This window comes from Aquila chrysaetos, chromosome 25, assembly GCF_900496995.4.
Source record: "Aquila chrysaetos chrysaetos chromosome 25, bAquChr1.4, whole genome shotgun sequence".
NCBI lineage: Eukaryota > Metazoa > Chordata > Aves > Accipitriformes > Accipitridae > Aquila > Aquila chrysaetos.
The window spans coordinates 18,884,424-18,897,276 of record NC_044028.1 but is presented as its reverse complement, the minus strand read 5'-3'; the positions used below and the strand labels follow the sequence as shown (position 1 = coordinate 18,897,276).

General features: G+C 52.8%; 1 protein-coding gene across 6 annotated transcripts in view; it reads right to left on the bottom strand.

Annotated features, from left to right (window-relative positions):
* LOC115335940 (ankyrin repeat and fibronectin type-III domain-containing protein 1-like) overlaps positions 1-12,853 on the bottom strand; it is a 258,206-nt gene that overhangs the window by 173,333 nt on the left and 72,020 nt on the right. For all 6 annotated transcript variants that reach the window (XM_030002306.2, XM_030002305.2, XM_030002301.2 and 3 more), the window contains exons 2-3: positions 9,391-9,584; positions 2,929-3,146 (exon numbers count right to left, since the gene is read on the bottom strand). In XM_030002306.2, coding sequence (XP_029858166.1) covers positions 2,929-3,146; positions 9,391-9,463 — 291 coding nt within the window. In that variant the 5' untranslated portion in view covers positions 9,464-9,584. The remainder of the gene's footprint in view (positions 1-2,928; positions 3,147-9,390; positions 9,585-12,853) is intronic.

The following is a 12,853-nucleotide window of genomic DNA, read 5'->3' as shown; positions in this document are numbered from 1 at the left end:
ATGCCACCAGCTGCGTGGCTAGGGGAAATCCGTCCTCCGCCATGCTCTTGGACGAAGGCAGGTGTGCTCGCCTCCAGTGGACACAGGAAGGGCAGCCGCTCCTGGGAAACAGGGCCAAGCAGGATTTGCAGGTGCTTCCTCCGCACCAGCAGGGAAGTGGAAAGATGCCTCAGCAACACCGGCAGCACTCCAGCATGCCATACCCCAGAGGTGCAGGGAGGCAAGCCTCACGTGTTTTCACACAAGCTATAGTAAATTCCCCATTGGAGAAATCTTCGATGCTCATGGCCAACACAAAGCCTTCACTAGGCAAAGAGCCTAATCAAATGGATGCAAGACAGCTGCACACAGCACAGATGCATGCAGGCAATAGCTCTGCCCCATCTCCATGCACCCTGCCAGGTTAGGGTCCTGGCAGCCCCCCTAAAAGCCCTGCACCAGGAGCCTCTCCCCTCACTCAGCAATTCCCAAAATAGAAAGCCAAGCAGCTGCATTGCAAGGCAAAGGCAGCTCAGACTGTCAGCACGGAAAGAGCAAAGCCAGAAATTTAATGTTACGAGCTGGGTAAGTGCAACAGCCCAGAAAAATGAATCAAGCTTTAAACATGGACTTTCCTAAAAGGTCCCAGATGAGCCACTGCAGAAAAGGCAAACCATATTCTCTCCTGTAAATGTTCTGCCATGCACGCAGAGAGCGGCTCTCACCTGGCACCAATTCCTCCACCAGCCGTGCTCAGAGAGCCAGGGCTGGGCAGAGCAGCCGTCGCACAGCGGGCCAGGGCACAACATGAACCATGGGGAAACTGCAACGCCTCCAGCACAGAGATGGAAAGTAATTACCAAATCTAGGGAGGATGTGGAGCCCAGCACTAGCTACCTGTTCTTGGAAATAACTTCCCCAGGTTGGCAGGACCTTTACTTTGAACTTAAAAACCAGGCTCTCTAGATATGTGGGGTATACAGGTCCCATACCGGCCTGAGCCTCAGCTAACGAGCTGCCAGCTCAGCTTCCTGCACACTCGCTGCCCCAAGCCTCCGGCTGAAGGGCCCTGCTGATGCCCTTTCCAGGTAGGATGAGTCTGCTTTTCTCAGTAGGTCTCACAAGGTCACAGCCCGTGGCTGAGCCTACGGCAAGAACATCTTCTAGCTGTTAAAACAAACCAGAAATGACATAGCAAGAAAAAAAACAAACACCCTACAAAAATCCTGCTTTGCTCCTTGATGGACAGTCGGCTCCGTGAGTACACCAAGGAAAGCTAAAGGTCCCCAAAACCTCGTGAAGTCAAAGGCCCAAGCAAACCACCTGCAAACAGCATAGAGAGGTGCCAGCATGGTGCTGAGCAGGCAGCGGCTGGCCCCACGGGCAGGGGGCAGTAGGTTGCCCCATGGGGAAGGGCAGAGCCCACCTCTCTGCAGGCATGAGGATGCTGCTTGGGCTGAAAGCCCAAGCCCTTCCACACCTTTTGCACCTATCTCCGCTGCAGAAGGGAGGCTGTGGGTGACAAGTCCCACAGGGATACTGAAAGACCATCTCTGAAACAATAACGGTCCCCAACATCTCAGCGACCTCCCACTCTCCTGGGCACAGCTTGGGTCTGCAGATACAGGCTGAAAGACAGATAAAGCAGACATACATGCCTTACCCCACAGCAGGACCGCCTCATCTTAAACGCTTCCAACACCTTTTAGCTGCTCATCAGGCACCCCATCCCACTTCTGCTCATCTCCATCCCTGAGGCTTTCACCTGCTTCCTGAGCCTGAGGCAGCAGCTCCCACAAAGACGGTTCACAGGTGCCGCTGGCATTGTGACCAGCTCCCCCAGACTCACCCCCTCGGGCATCCGCTGCTGCTGCACACAGAAAAGCATCAAGACACTGCTGAGGCCAGAACTGTCCTCGCAGGGAGAAAAGGAGAAGTTACGTTCAACAGTCCGTCCGAGCACAAGCAGAGAGGGCTAGCCCCCAAAACCACACTGTACAGCAGCGATGCAGCCCAGGGGACACCAGAAGCAGCACCAGTCTGCACGACCCAGCAAGGGGATCAGGCCCTCCTCTGGGCTAGAGGAAAGTTAGCAAATTCAGGGAGTCTCAAAAGATGCATCTGTCCAAAGCCTACAACTGGGTGAGCACCGCTGCCTCAGCCAGCAGCTCTCGGCAGCACTTTGGGTTGCAAGGGCACGCACTCCCCCCTCGGCTCCCATTGTACCAATGCTCTCACCCATTTCCAACCAACACCGAGTGTTTCTCAGCACCGGGACACCTGAGCCCTCATTACAACCCTGAGGCCGGTAACGAGGCAGGAGGAAGGCCATACGAATCCCTGTATCGGGTGTCTCTGGGAAAAAGAAGAGGCAAAGCCCATTAAACATTGATCAGTCTCCCACAGCTGCGGCGCAGCCCTGACACGTCCCTGCCATCCTGCCACCAGGATGCTCTGAAGGGCCAGAAAGGGCTGAGCTGCCCCAGGGTCTCAGTGCTGGCTCATTGCTCGCCCCAGCCCCTCACTGCGCCCATCTGCTGGCCCAGGGCAAGCTCTTGAAAAGACCCAGTTGCTCATGCATATGAGGCAGAGGACAGGAAAACTCATTTCCTTGAGTTGAGTTTCAACCTTGTTTCATACTTTGGACAGCAGCACCCAGAGACAAGGCACTCGCCCCACACATCATCCAGCTGAGCAACAGCCGCCTCTGAGCCAGCGACAGCCCAGCGGGAAGCAGGGAGCCAGAAACCCTACCAGGCGAGGCAGGCAGAGGCTCTGCCACGATGTGGGCAAACTCGAGCTGCTGCCACCATCTGCTCAACCAGGCCGGAACAGCCTCTTTTTCTTTTGTTTTGGTAATGCTGCACATAAAAATAGCTCTCTGACATGTCGGTGTTTTTGGAAAGCTGCATGTGTTAATGCAGGGGGACCAGACACCCCGATACTCACGAACTGCCGCCGCAGCTTGGTCTTGACACGCTCGGCCTTTGTCTCCACCGGGTGGACGGCATAGCTGAGGGACCCCAGGTGGTTGTCAACTGACAGGCTCTTCCTCATGTAGAAGGAGCGGGTGCGGAAGTAGCTGAACGGGGCATCCTCCACTGCCGTGCCAAGCTGGGGGTCCCTGGGGGGGTCCGTGCAGTCGTCCTCCAGCCGCCAGGCCTCCCCTGCGGAGCAGAAGGACGTGGCACCCCATAAGAGCCACAGCCCAGGCCATGTCCTACCCCTCCAGCCCAGCGGTGGGGATACCCAGCAGACAGCCCAGACCCCCTCTGCCCATCCCACACCCACCAGCACGCCATGGGGTACGGGCGCTGCAGAACTCACTCCCCAGAGGAGGTCGGAGAGCCCATCCATCCCTGCCGCAAGCCCCTGTGTACCCTTGCCCCAACCTGCCCCAGGCAACAGCCACTGCTTCCACCCTGTCCAGCCTCATGCACCCACAGCCCCTAACATCCTTCTGGCAGGAATCGGTCAAACACAGTTGAGCACGACAAAGACTTGGCCAGAGTCAGGGCCTCCAGGCACTACTGCAGTATAAATATTATTACTCAGAATCATCAGCAGACCAAAATCCTAATACTTAAAAACTTCCTGCTATTTAACTCTAATAGGGTTATCCCATTTAAAAGGGTCATTTATAAAGAAATAAAAAATTTCACTCATTCTTCATCACCCCACGTCCAATAAGACATTCCACATTAAAGAAAACGTTTTGGGCTTTTTTTTTAAAGGAATAAAAATCCTACAATCAGAACCACACACAGTTCTTGTTGCTGGCATTAATGCTACACACCTGTATCAAACCTCTCTCCTGCAGGTATTCACATGCTCTGTACTTGGTGACGATAATAAATCTTGCTTTGTGAATGGGAAAACCGAGGCACCACAAATGTTGCAAATTGCAAAAGAATTACTGCCATCTCCTCCTCCAGGAAACTCTTTATGGCATGGCCAAGAGCAAATCAACAGCCAAACCAAGGACAGAAACCAGACCTCCAGTCTCCTCGAGCTCCACAAAGCCCATCACCAGCAGCACCATCTGATGCAGCACTGCAGGGCTGGAGTGCCTGGATACAAAACCTCATTGACGCTGAGAAAGCAGCAGCAGCAGAGGACAGTCAGCATCACGCAGAGCTGGCGCTCCCAGGGTAGGACTGACCATATTTCATTGCAACAAAAGGGAAAAATAACAAAACGCAATAGGAAATGCCTCCATAATATCACTGCTCTGCTCTTTTCCGAGCAGCTTGGATGCCGCATGCTTTTTGCTGCCAATCTCGTCTTTACATCTGGAGTTTGCCCTGCCTCCCACACCCCAGCCAAAATAACTTCTCAATAGCCGTAACAAATAAACAATAAAACCCTCTTGTTCAATTCTTGTAAAAATGATCAATTATTAGCCATTGCAGCATTAAAGGGCATCTCACATGATTGTCTTCAGAAACTCTCCACCTCCTGCAGCCTCTTCCCAAGCAAAATCATTTGTCTCTGGTTTCTAAAAAACCCGGCACCTTCAGGCATGAATGACCATGATCCTGCTATGCCAGGGCTGAGGAGCAAAATAATTCCAGAGTTTAAAAAAAATACAGGCCTTAAGGTAAAAAGCAGCCACAAAGTGAGTGAAGTCTAGTTTACCCTGCAAGGCTGTGGGTTTTACATTGAATATCATGAGAGACAGGCTGGACACCAGCCTCAGAGCAGCAACCGGCCACTCCATCTTCCGTGTCTCAACAAAAGTGTGTCTTCCCCAAGCTCCCCAAGCTTTTTAAAGTATAAAGACAGTTCACTGCGTGCAAAGTCCTGCCAGTAGATCTGAAGGCACCAAATCAAAACCAGTAGAACCAAGAAGACAAGAGGGAAGAAGACAGAGAGCTTAAAAATGCTAACAGAGGCAACCTGGGGTATAGCACTACCTGGCATCGCATCTTTTTTTCCTTTCCTACTTTCAATTTAATAAGCTGCTGCTGCTCCTCTCCAAATGTCAACTCCTACAACACAGGAACTGCTGTTTGAAAGCTGTGATTATTCAACGCACAAACACATCAATCGGAGCCCAGATCCAGACTGCCACTGTGAGATAGCATCGCTCTGGGGACGCATCAGGAAACTCCACGACACAGGCACCGAGCCCGGGAGGAGACCCACCCAACACGCAGGAAAATCGCACATGGAAGGAGGAACCAGCCCTGGTGCCCCCGTGCTCATCTGCGATGGCTCAGCCACCACCCACACCACCCTCTGTCCCCGAGACTGTCCCCTCACAGCGTGCCCGGACACAGCCACCACTGCCCTGCTGCCCTGGGTGAGGCAGGGCCAAGGCTGCATGCTGAACGTAGCCCAGCTGCCAGGGTGCAAGGGAAAGGACAGCTGCCTGCTGTACCCACTTCCCTGTGCAGGACGCCTCTCCTAAGGATGAGTTGGGTTTCAAGTCCCACAGACCAACAGGGTCACATCTGATCTCACTGATGCCAGTTTTCCCAAGGATTTTGCTGCTCTTGGTCTCTTCTCTCTCCAAGGGGCTACAGGCAGCTGTACCCTTCAGCACAGTCCTAGAGCTGGACCAGAGGCAGAGCTGCTCCCTGGCCTGCCCAAGAGGTGATCCTCTCCAAACCTCTCCCATGCTTGGGCAGAAGGGCTATGGTCCCTCCTTCCTGGGCATGGGAACCACCGCAGAGGGAGCCAGGACCTCTTCTACCCCAAAAAGCTTTTCTACATGCTGAAACAGCTTGTTCCTGATTTCTACCAAACAAATAAATCAATGGTCAAGCCCAGAACAGTCAGAAGGGCAAGATCAAGAAGACCCTGGAGAAGAAATGCCAGGGACAGGAGCAAGCCCACAAGCTGGAAGTCAACCATCCTTATGCTTTTCTGCCTTGAAGCTGCTCACCACTCTGCCACCCAGAGCTATGCCTGGCAACATCAGCACCTCTAAAATATTAGCCATCTTCTTGGGCTTGACAATAACAATTGCTGGAAAATCTTCTTTCTCAATTTGAAGTGTTGGGGAGGACATGTACCAAAGGACAGAGGGGGCAGCAAGGACAGAGACCCGCTGCCTCTCCAGTACTTCCTCTCTCAGCACGGACAGGCTGATCCATCAGCCGCTGCGAGCAATACTAAAGGTCTTCCTCAGCACCAATGCACGGGCTGGTGTAAAAAAACCCCTTCTGTTCCTCTTGCACAGGGGGTGGCACGTTGCCCAGGTATCAGGCTGAAGCCTCAGAGCCCAGGGTCTTCCTCTTGTTAAACAACACGCCACCAGGGAGAAGAGCACAGGAACGAGCACCACTACCTAGCTGAAAGCACAGGATGGGTGCCTCTGCAAGCAAAGCTGTTTCAGGAGGGGGCCATACACTCATGCTAAGTTCAACAGAGATGCAAGATTGACACTCATGCAGACGTTGTGGAAGGCCATCCAAAACATCCCTGTGAGTATTAGGAAAATTAATTCCAGAGTCCCGGTCTAAGCTCAAATCCAGCCGCTTCCTTTCGGCTTCTTTCTTTTCCTCCCATGGGGGCATAATTCCCAATAAGCTTACACCAACCATGCTACCAGTTAGCTTCTTCCCAGCTCCACAGCGGGGCATGGAGCCAGTTTCTGAAGAGCTTAGCATGTTGTGCAACAGACAAGGGAGAGAGGAGGCAGTGAAGAACTCCAGCATGGTCTACTCCTTCCAGGTGCAAGGCTGAGGGAACTGCAAGGGGTCAGGCATGCAAAACACACACAGCGACCTCCCTGTGCAGGCTGGCAGGTAAGAGCTGCAGGCAACCAAAGGCTGAGAAGCAGCCCCTGCCTGCTGCAGAAGGAAGAGAAGAGAGTGCAACAGAAAGTGTTTCTCAGTCCCACCCCTAAAACTTCACAGGGGCACAGAACAAGGATGGACAAGCAAAAGGCTGCTCATTTCTCTGTGCTGCCAGCACACGTGAAATCTCTTGGCACACTGCAAAACGTGACACCAAATGGATAGTGGTTTGCACAAGGCAGGTGCTGCCCCTGCCCCTGTTCAACCAAGCCCCATTTGCTCGTGTGCCCCTCGCTACATCCTGGGCTCGTGGCCATCAGGAGTTTGGGGTTAATCCAGGAGTGCTGCTCCAGGCAAGGGCTTGAAGGACAAAGACAGAGAGCTCGGAGCCTGCCCCAGCTGACCACACCACCACTTGTTGTGGGTTACCTGAAGGGGAACAACAAAACCAGACCAACAGGAAACCCAGACCCGTTCACCAGCCCAGGCAGCTACCTGGCTCACTAAATGAGAGGGAAGATTGTTTTTGTGAGGAGGAGAGGGCTTGGCAGGCTCATCAGCCACAGGCTCAGCTCTTCTGTCCATCCTCAGGGCCCCAGTTCCCCGCCAGGCACCTTGGTGCCCACACAAGGACCTGCACAGGAGCTGTGGTGCCACAGCAGAATAATCTCCCGTGACCTCCCACAGAGTGACAGGACGCTCCCCGCCTCCAGTGCTGCCACACTGGAACCGTGAGACACAAAGCAAAAGGCTGGGGAACACATCCCGACAGTCAGATGAGGATGTCGCAGCTCATCCATGCTGGAGATGACAGCTTCTCCCACCTTGCTTGGCAGCTTCTCTGCTTGCAGCCCCCAGGACAGCAGCGAGCCAGAGTGTGGTTTCTTCCCCACAGAGCGCTGAACTCTCCCTGAAGATGAGCTTACCACCTCTCCCATGAACAGCCCTGCTCCTGCCAAAGCCTCATGTCCCTGTGGGTGAGCCTCTTCCTGAGGTGGTTTTCGCCACGTGTCCCCCACTGCAGCTCGCCGCGTGTCCCATCCCCCCCACCGAACAGGGAGCGGTGGCACCTGCTCAAAGCAAATTCACAAGTTCTTTAAGGAAAGGATCTTGTCTCCCTCCTGACACCCTACAGCCCAGCTCTCATTCATAAGTACTTGTGGCAATCCTGCTTTCCTCATCAGCATACCGGGGCTCATTAACCTCCTTTACCACATGCTGCTCCATTCTTGTCCTGCAGTCCAGATGTCACACCCTGCTAACAGTCCAATCCCTTTTTTTTTTCCCCCTCCGTGATAGCATGCCAATAGCCTTAATGAGTAGCTAATTAGCAGTTCCTAACTGAGTATCAAGGAGCCAGGAAAAGAACCTGGGAGGATCTGGACAGAAAACAACTCCTCGTTCATTCATCCAAGGATCTGGCTGTGGAGGGAACCTTCCAACCTACAAGGGTTTTCACACTCCTCCTTTTCTTGGCATCCTAGGCACCTTCTAGCCATAAATAAAGCAACATCCTAAACACTTGTTACATGCAATCAGGGCTCCTCCTTACACCTGCCACGCAGCACAGGCTGTGCACAGGGTTTGCTCTAGGGTGGCTGTTCCACAGTGTACAAGCATGTCTGCACTCACAGGAGAGGAGGTGTTTGCAGCAGAAGGTGATGAGGTTTGCAGTGGGTCTGACTCACACTGGGACTTCATCCCACTGTCTTACACCAGCCTCCCACTCCCTCTCTCCACCTCCAGCATGGCTCCCTGGAAGCACCAGCACACACCAACTAGGCACCTGCTGGGTGCGGAAGGGTGCTCTGGATGCCATGTCCTTCACAGTGTATGCTCTCTCTGGCATGAGTCCTGAAAGCACTTTGTTTTAACCTCTACCTGGAGGCAGACCTCCATCATTTATTCAGGTCTGTCCTTGCAAACCACGATGCAGGAAATCCTGAGGACTCACAGAACCTCACAAGCTATCTTCAGTTCCAAGTAATGGAGTTGCCTGCAAGTACCTACCTACTCACAAGTGTCCCAATCCCTCACGTCCCCAGGAGTCAGCTACACAAGCTTTCCCACACACAAGTAGAAGAACGTGATAAAAACCCTCAGCTGACCTGAAGGCCAACACACACTACCAGACTGGGGAGCATTTGCTACAGCAAATCCCCACTCCAGGCCAGGACTGTGGGAAGAGTACAGCAATGCTGCTCTCTGCCACTGCTCCTGATGGAGACCAGCAACGAGTACCCTGAAGCCATTTCATGCCACAGAAAAGAGACACTTTGGCCTGTTGCAGAGGCCAGAGAGCCACTGAGGCAGCAGCTTGCCCCAGCACATGTGGCCAGGAGATCCAGCTCACACAGAGGCAGAAGGCTCTGAGCATCACCTGCCCACACTGGGTGGCTTTCACGAGCTGACTCTGCTTTTTCATCAGTGTAATATGAAAGATGGGGAGGTTTAAGTAACAGGCTCAAAGAAAGGCTGAGAGAGGAAAGAAAACCCCAAACTTCATCAAGAAGGGCTGGTTTTGGAGCAGGATAAACCCCATACAGACTGGAATTGGATTTATATTGTTATTTGCACCCCTGGAGAAGCACGAAACATTTGCTAGGATTTTGCAGGCCTCCTGGCAGAAAGGGGTGGAAGCTCATCCCAGCACTGCAGCACTCACCGGTAGAAGGGACCGTACAGCCTTTCTGGCAGTCAGAGGCAGAGTGCTTCTTGTAGGGCTTCTGCTCCGGCATCTCCTCCCTGTACGCTGTGGGGTCGAGAAGGGGAAGCCTGCTCAGGACCGGGGACTGCGGGATGCTGGGCAACGTTCGGGACTTCCCCAGGAGCGGTCGCTGCAGCTTTCTGTCCAGAGACCTTGAGGGGAGAAAACACAGGGCATACCCCTTTCAGTAGGTGGGATGGCTCTTCAAGCCAGGACCCTTCTGTAACACACAATGCTGCCACTGGACTGAGAGCATACAGTCCTTCCCAATGCCAGACTGCACCCTTCGTTTGCAAAGCTGCTGCTATTTCAGTAAAGCTTTCTCCCTCCACCAGTGTATCTTAATTAGGATTTGCATTTTGAGCTGCAAGCCACAAACAGCACATGAAGCACTCTAATGCCCACCCCACCTCAAAACTCACAGATAAGCAGAATTAAGAAAATAAACAAACCAGAGGGTTCAAGACTGAATTGACACAAATTGCCTTCAGGAGAGTAAAAATGCCACTTAGCGCTGAGCATCTCTGAGACACCAGAATCTGTGGTGGAAACCACGTCATTCAGAGGTCCCAGGAATATGTGCTATAGGGAAGGTCCAGACTACAGCAAGACAGACTCAAACAGCAGGCACTGTAGAGGTCACAAAGGTGTTGTGAAACATGTAGAAACACAAGTTCAAGGTCTCTGTGGGGTTAAAACTCAACCAAGTCTGATGATGGGGCTCAAAAGCTGCAGGGGTGACCAAGATGCACATCAACATGCTAGCAGTATGACCACAAGCTGCTGCCTCCTCCAAAACCCCAGAGTATGCCGAGCCTCGCAGTGGGGCATGGGAGCAGGTCCCCCTTCTCCTGCTTCACCCCGCAGCCTCCTCAAGGGATGGTCCTCAGGTGCTGCCCTCAGGGATGACACTAGCCCAGGCCATGCTGCAAAAATCCCAGAAATGTGATAAAAAGGAACAGATGCCCAGCATCACTGTGGTGTGAGGAGATGTGGGGGGACCACTCTGTGCTGAGGGCTACAGACTGGGATCACCCCAAGGCTGTCCCCCATTCCCCGCTGCCGCAGAGCCCGCACCTGAGCCTGACCAAGCTCCCCAGCACACCCCGAGGGGGCTCAGCAGAGGTTCCCTCCTCACACAAGGCTGTTCCTGAATCTCATACTGAATGGTATGAAACCTTCATGTTTCCATCCAAAATTCAACTCTTAGCTCGTTTATGCTCATTTGTTCTTGTGCCAATATTAACCTTTAGCTTAAATAATTATTCCCCCTCTCCAGTGTTTGCTCCCATGATTAATTTCCATTACACCACAGTCACAGCCCCTTTCGGCCTGCGTTTTTCTAGGCTGATTAAGGCAAGTTCTTTCAGCCTCCTCTCACAAAAGCTTTCATTCCCCATGGTTGTTGCCACACCCCTTGCTTGCCTTCCCTCCAGCTCGGACCCAGCATCCTCCACCCATCCCGGAGCATCACACATAGCTGAGCTCCCAGTGTGGACAGCAGGGCAAGCGCTCTGCCTCCCTGCACATTACGGCACTAAATTTTATCCTATTTCCACTAAGCCGCTCCTCAAGGTCACACAGGGAGAGTCTATCATGCAAAAGCTCCTGACCCTCGGTGGCTGCCTGTCACCGCTACGTTTATTATGATCGTTTTTCACTCCCTTTACAAATGTGACAGCAGCTCCCAACTGGTGTTGGCATCTGATGTAATTCACAGGCGAGCAGCGACGTGGGGGCTGGGGCTGAGCTACGGCACCATGCAGGGCTCCTGCGGGACAGCAATGCATCAGGCGCACAGCAACAGACACGGGCAGCACTCGGGTAGAGGGCAGGAGCCGGAGCCACCGGGAGCCGGGCAGCCCCTGCACTCACCACCGGGGCCTCTTACCCAGACCCTAAAAGATGCGTCCATCAGAGCAGGGATGGGGACCACGCTTCAATACTTAGGTTCAGAAATTTATTAATTTCTGCATTAATTGCATTCGCCCTTGATTCCCAAGTGATGCTGGTCTGCTCCACAGAGCTGTCACTGAGCGCTCTGGAGATGGGGACAGCTGCAGGGACAGCACTGCCCTGGCCCTGGAGAGGCACCACCGCAGCTGCACCAGGCGCACAGCACCATCCTGCCCACTCCAAGCTCCACGCTTCACTTGCATCGATGTGAAAACAAGCTACGCCAGGAGATACAAAGCCAGAATTAGCATCCCGAGTTGCTTCTATTTCAGTAAAACGTATGTACTTCTCGTTGTAACACATTTCCCTGGCACAAGACAACAGGGATGTAACTGAACAAATCGCTGTGCTGCATAAATGAGTCCTGGGCTCTGCTGGAGTTCAAAACATTCCTTTTTTCCAGCATGTAAATCTCAGTGCTTTTAAACATACCTGCATATAGCTCCATCACCTGCAGAACAGCATTAGCATTTTAAGTGCTAACAGCCCTTTGTGCCTACAGTGCCACTCTCACAAATCACATGGGGGTAAAAAGGGAAGAATTCACACCCTTAGAGGAGCAATTTTTAAGTTGTATAGCTGCAGACAATAATTTATGTCAGAAAGAGCAAGCAACTAGAAACCTGTTTAGATCTGAAATCTGAACTCAAATTCCCAAGCACACTCTGGCTCCGTAGAACTACCATCCCATGCACAACTCCAGAGGCCACAGCAGCAAATGTCAGCCTGATGCCACCAGGAAGTCACACTGCATCTACATATGCTTCCCAAGCAGCCTCCACAGCTAGGCGTTATCAAGGATGCCACATCCTATTAGAAAAGATCCCTGATGGAGTGTAAAGCTCAATTAGAAAAGCCATAATCAACGCTGTTACAGCCTATATTTAGCTGCTGTTCAGCATTTTGGTAGAAAGGAGAGCACATAATCAAGTCTTGACAAGGGTGGAAAAATCCTTCTGGCTGCATGCAAAAGCTCAGGCAGGAGCCCAGTGACAGCTCCATCACTCCCAGTCCGCAGCCAGATGGGGAAATGTGAGAACAGTCACCAGGGCTAGGTCCCCTGTCACCAGCCCTGGGGACAGCCGCAGGGCACAAGCTGTTTGTGCCAGGCAGGGTCCAAGCCCAGCTGACTGCTCCAGCATCCCTCACTGGAGCCACAGCCCATGACACCAGGGGGACACGGGTGCTGCTTCCCCAGGCTTTTATTGAAAGCAAACAGGCTTAAAAAAAGCCACTGTGACAAAAAAAGGCAAAAAAGAGAGACAGAACACATCTCAAAAGATGTGCTGTGTCCGGCACCTTCCCCATGGTGATGTCCTTACCGGATGGCTTCTCCATCACCCCAGGGAAAGAGAGGGGAAGAGCTGAGCGGAGATAAAGGGAAGGGAAGGACAGAGAAAAGGTTAATGCAAGTTAAACCAGGGAAAGCCAGATTCTGCATCCCTCCTGCAAGCAACTGCACACA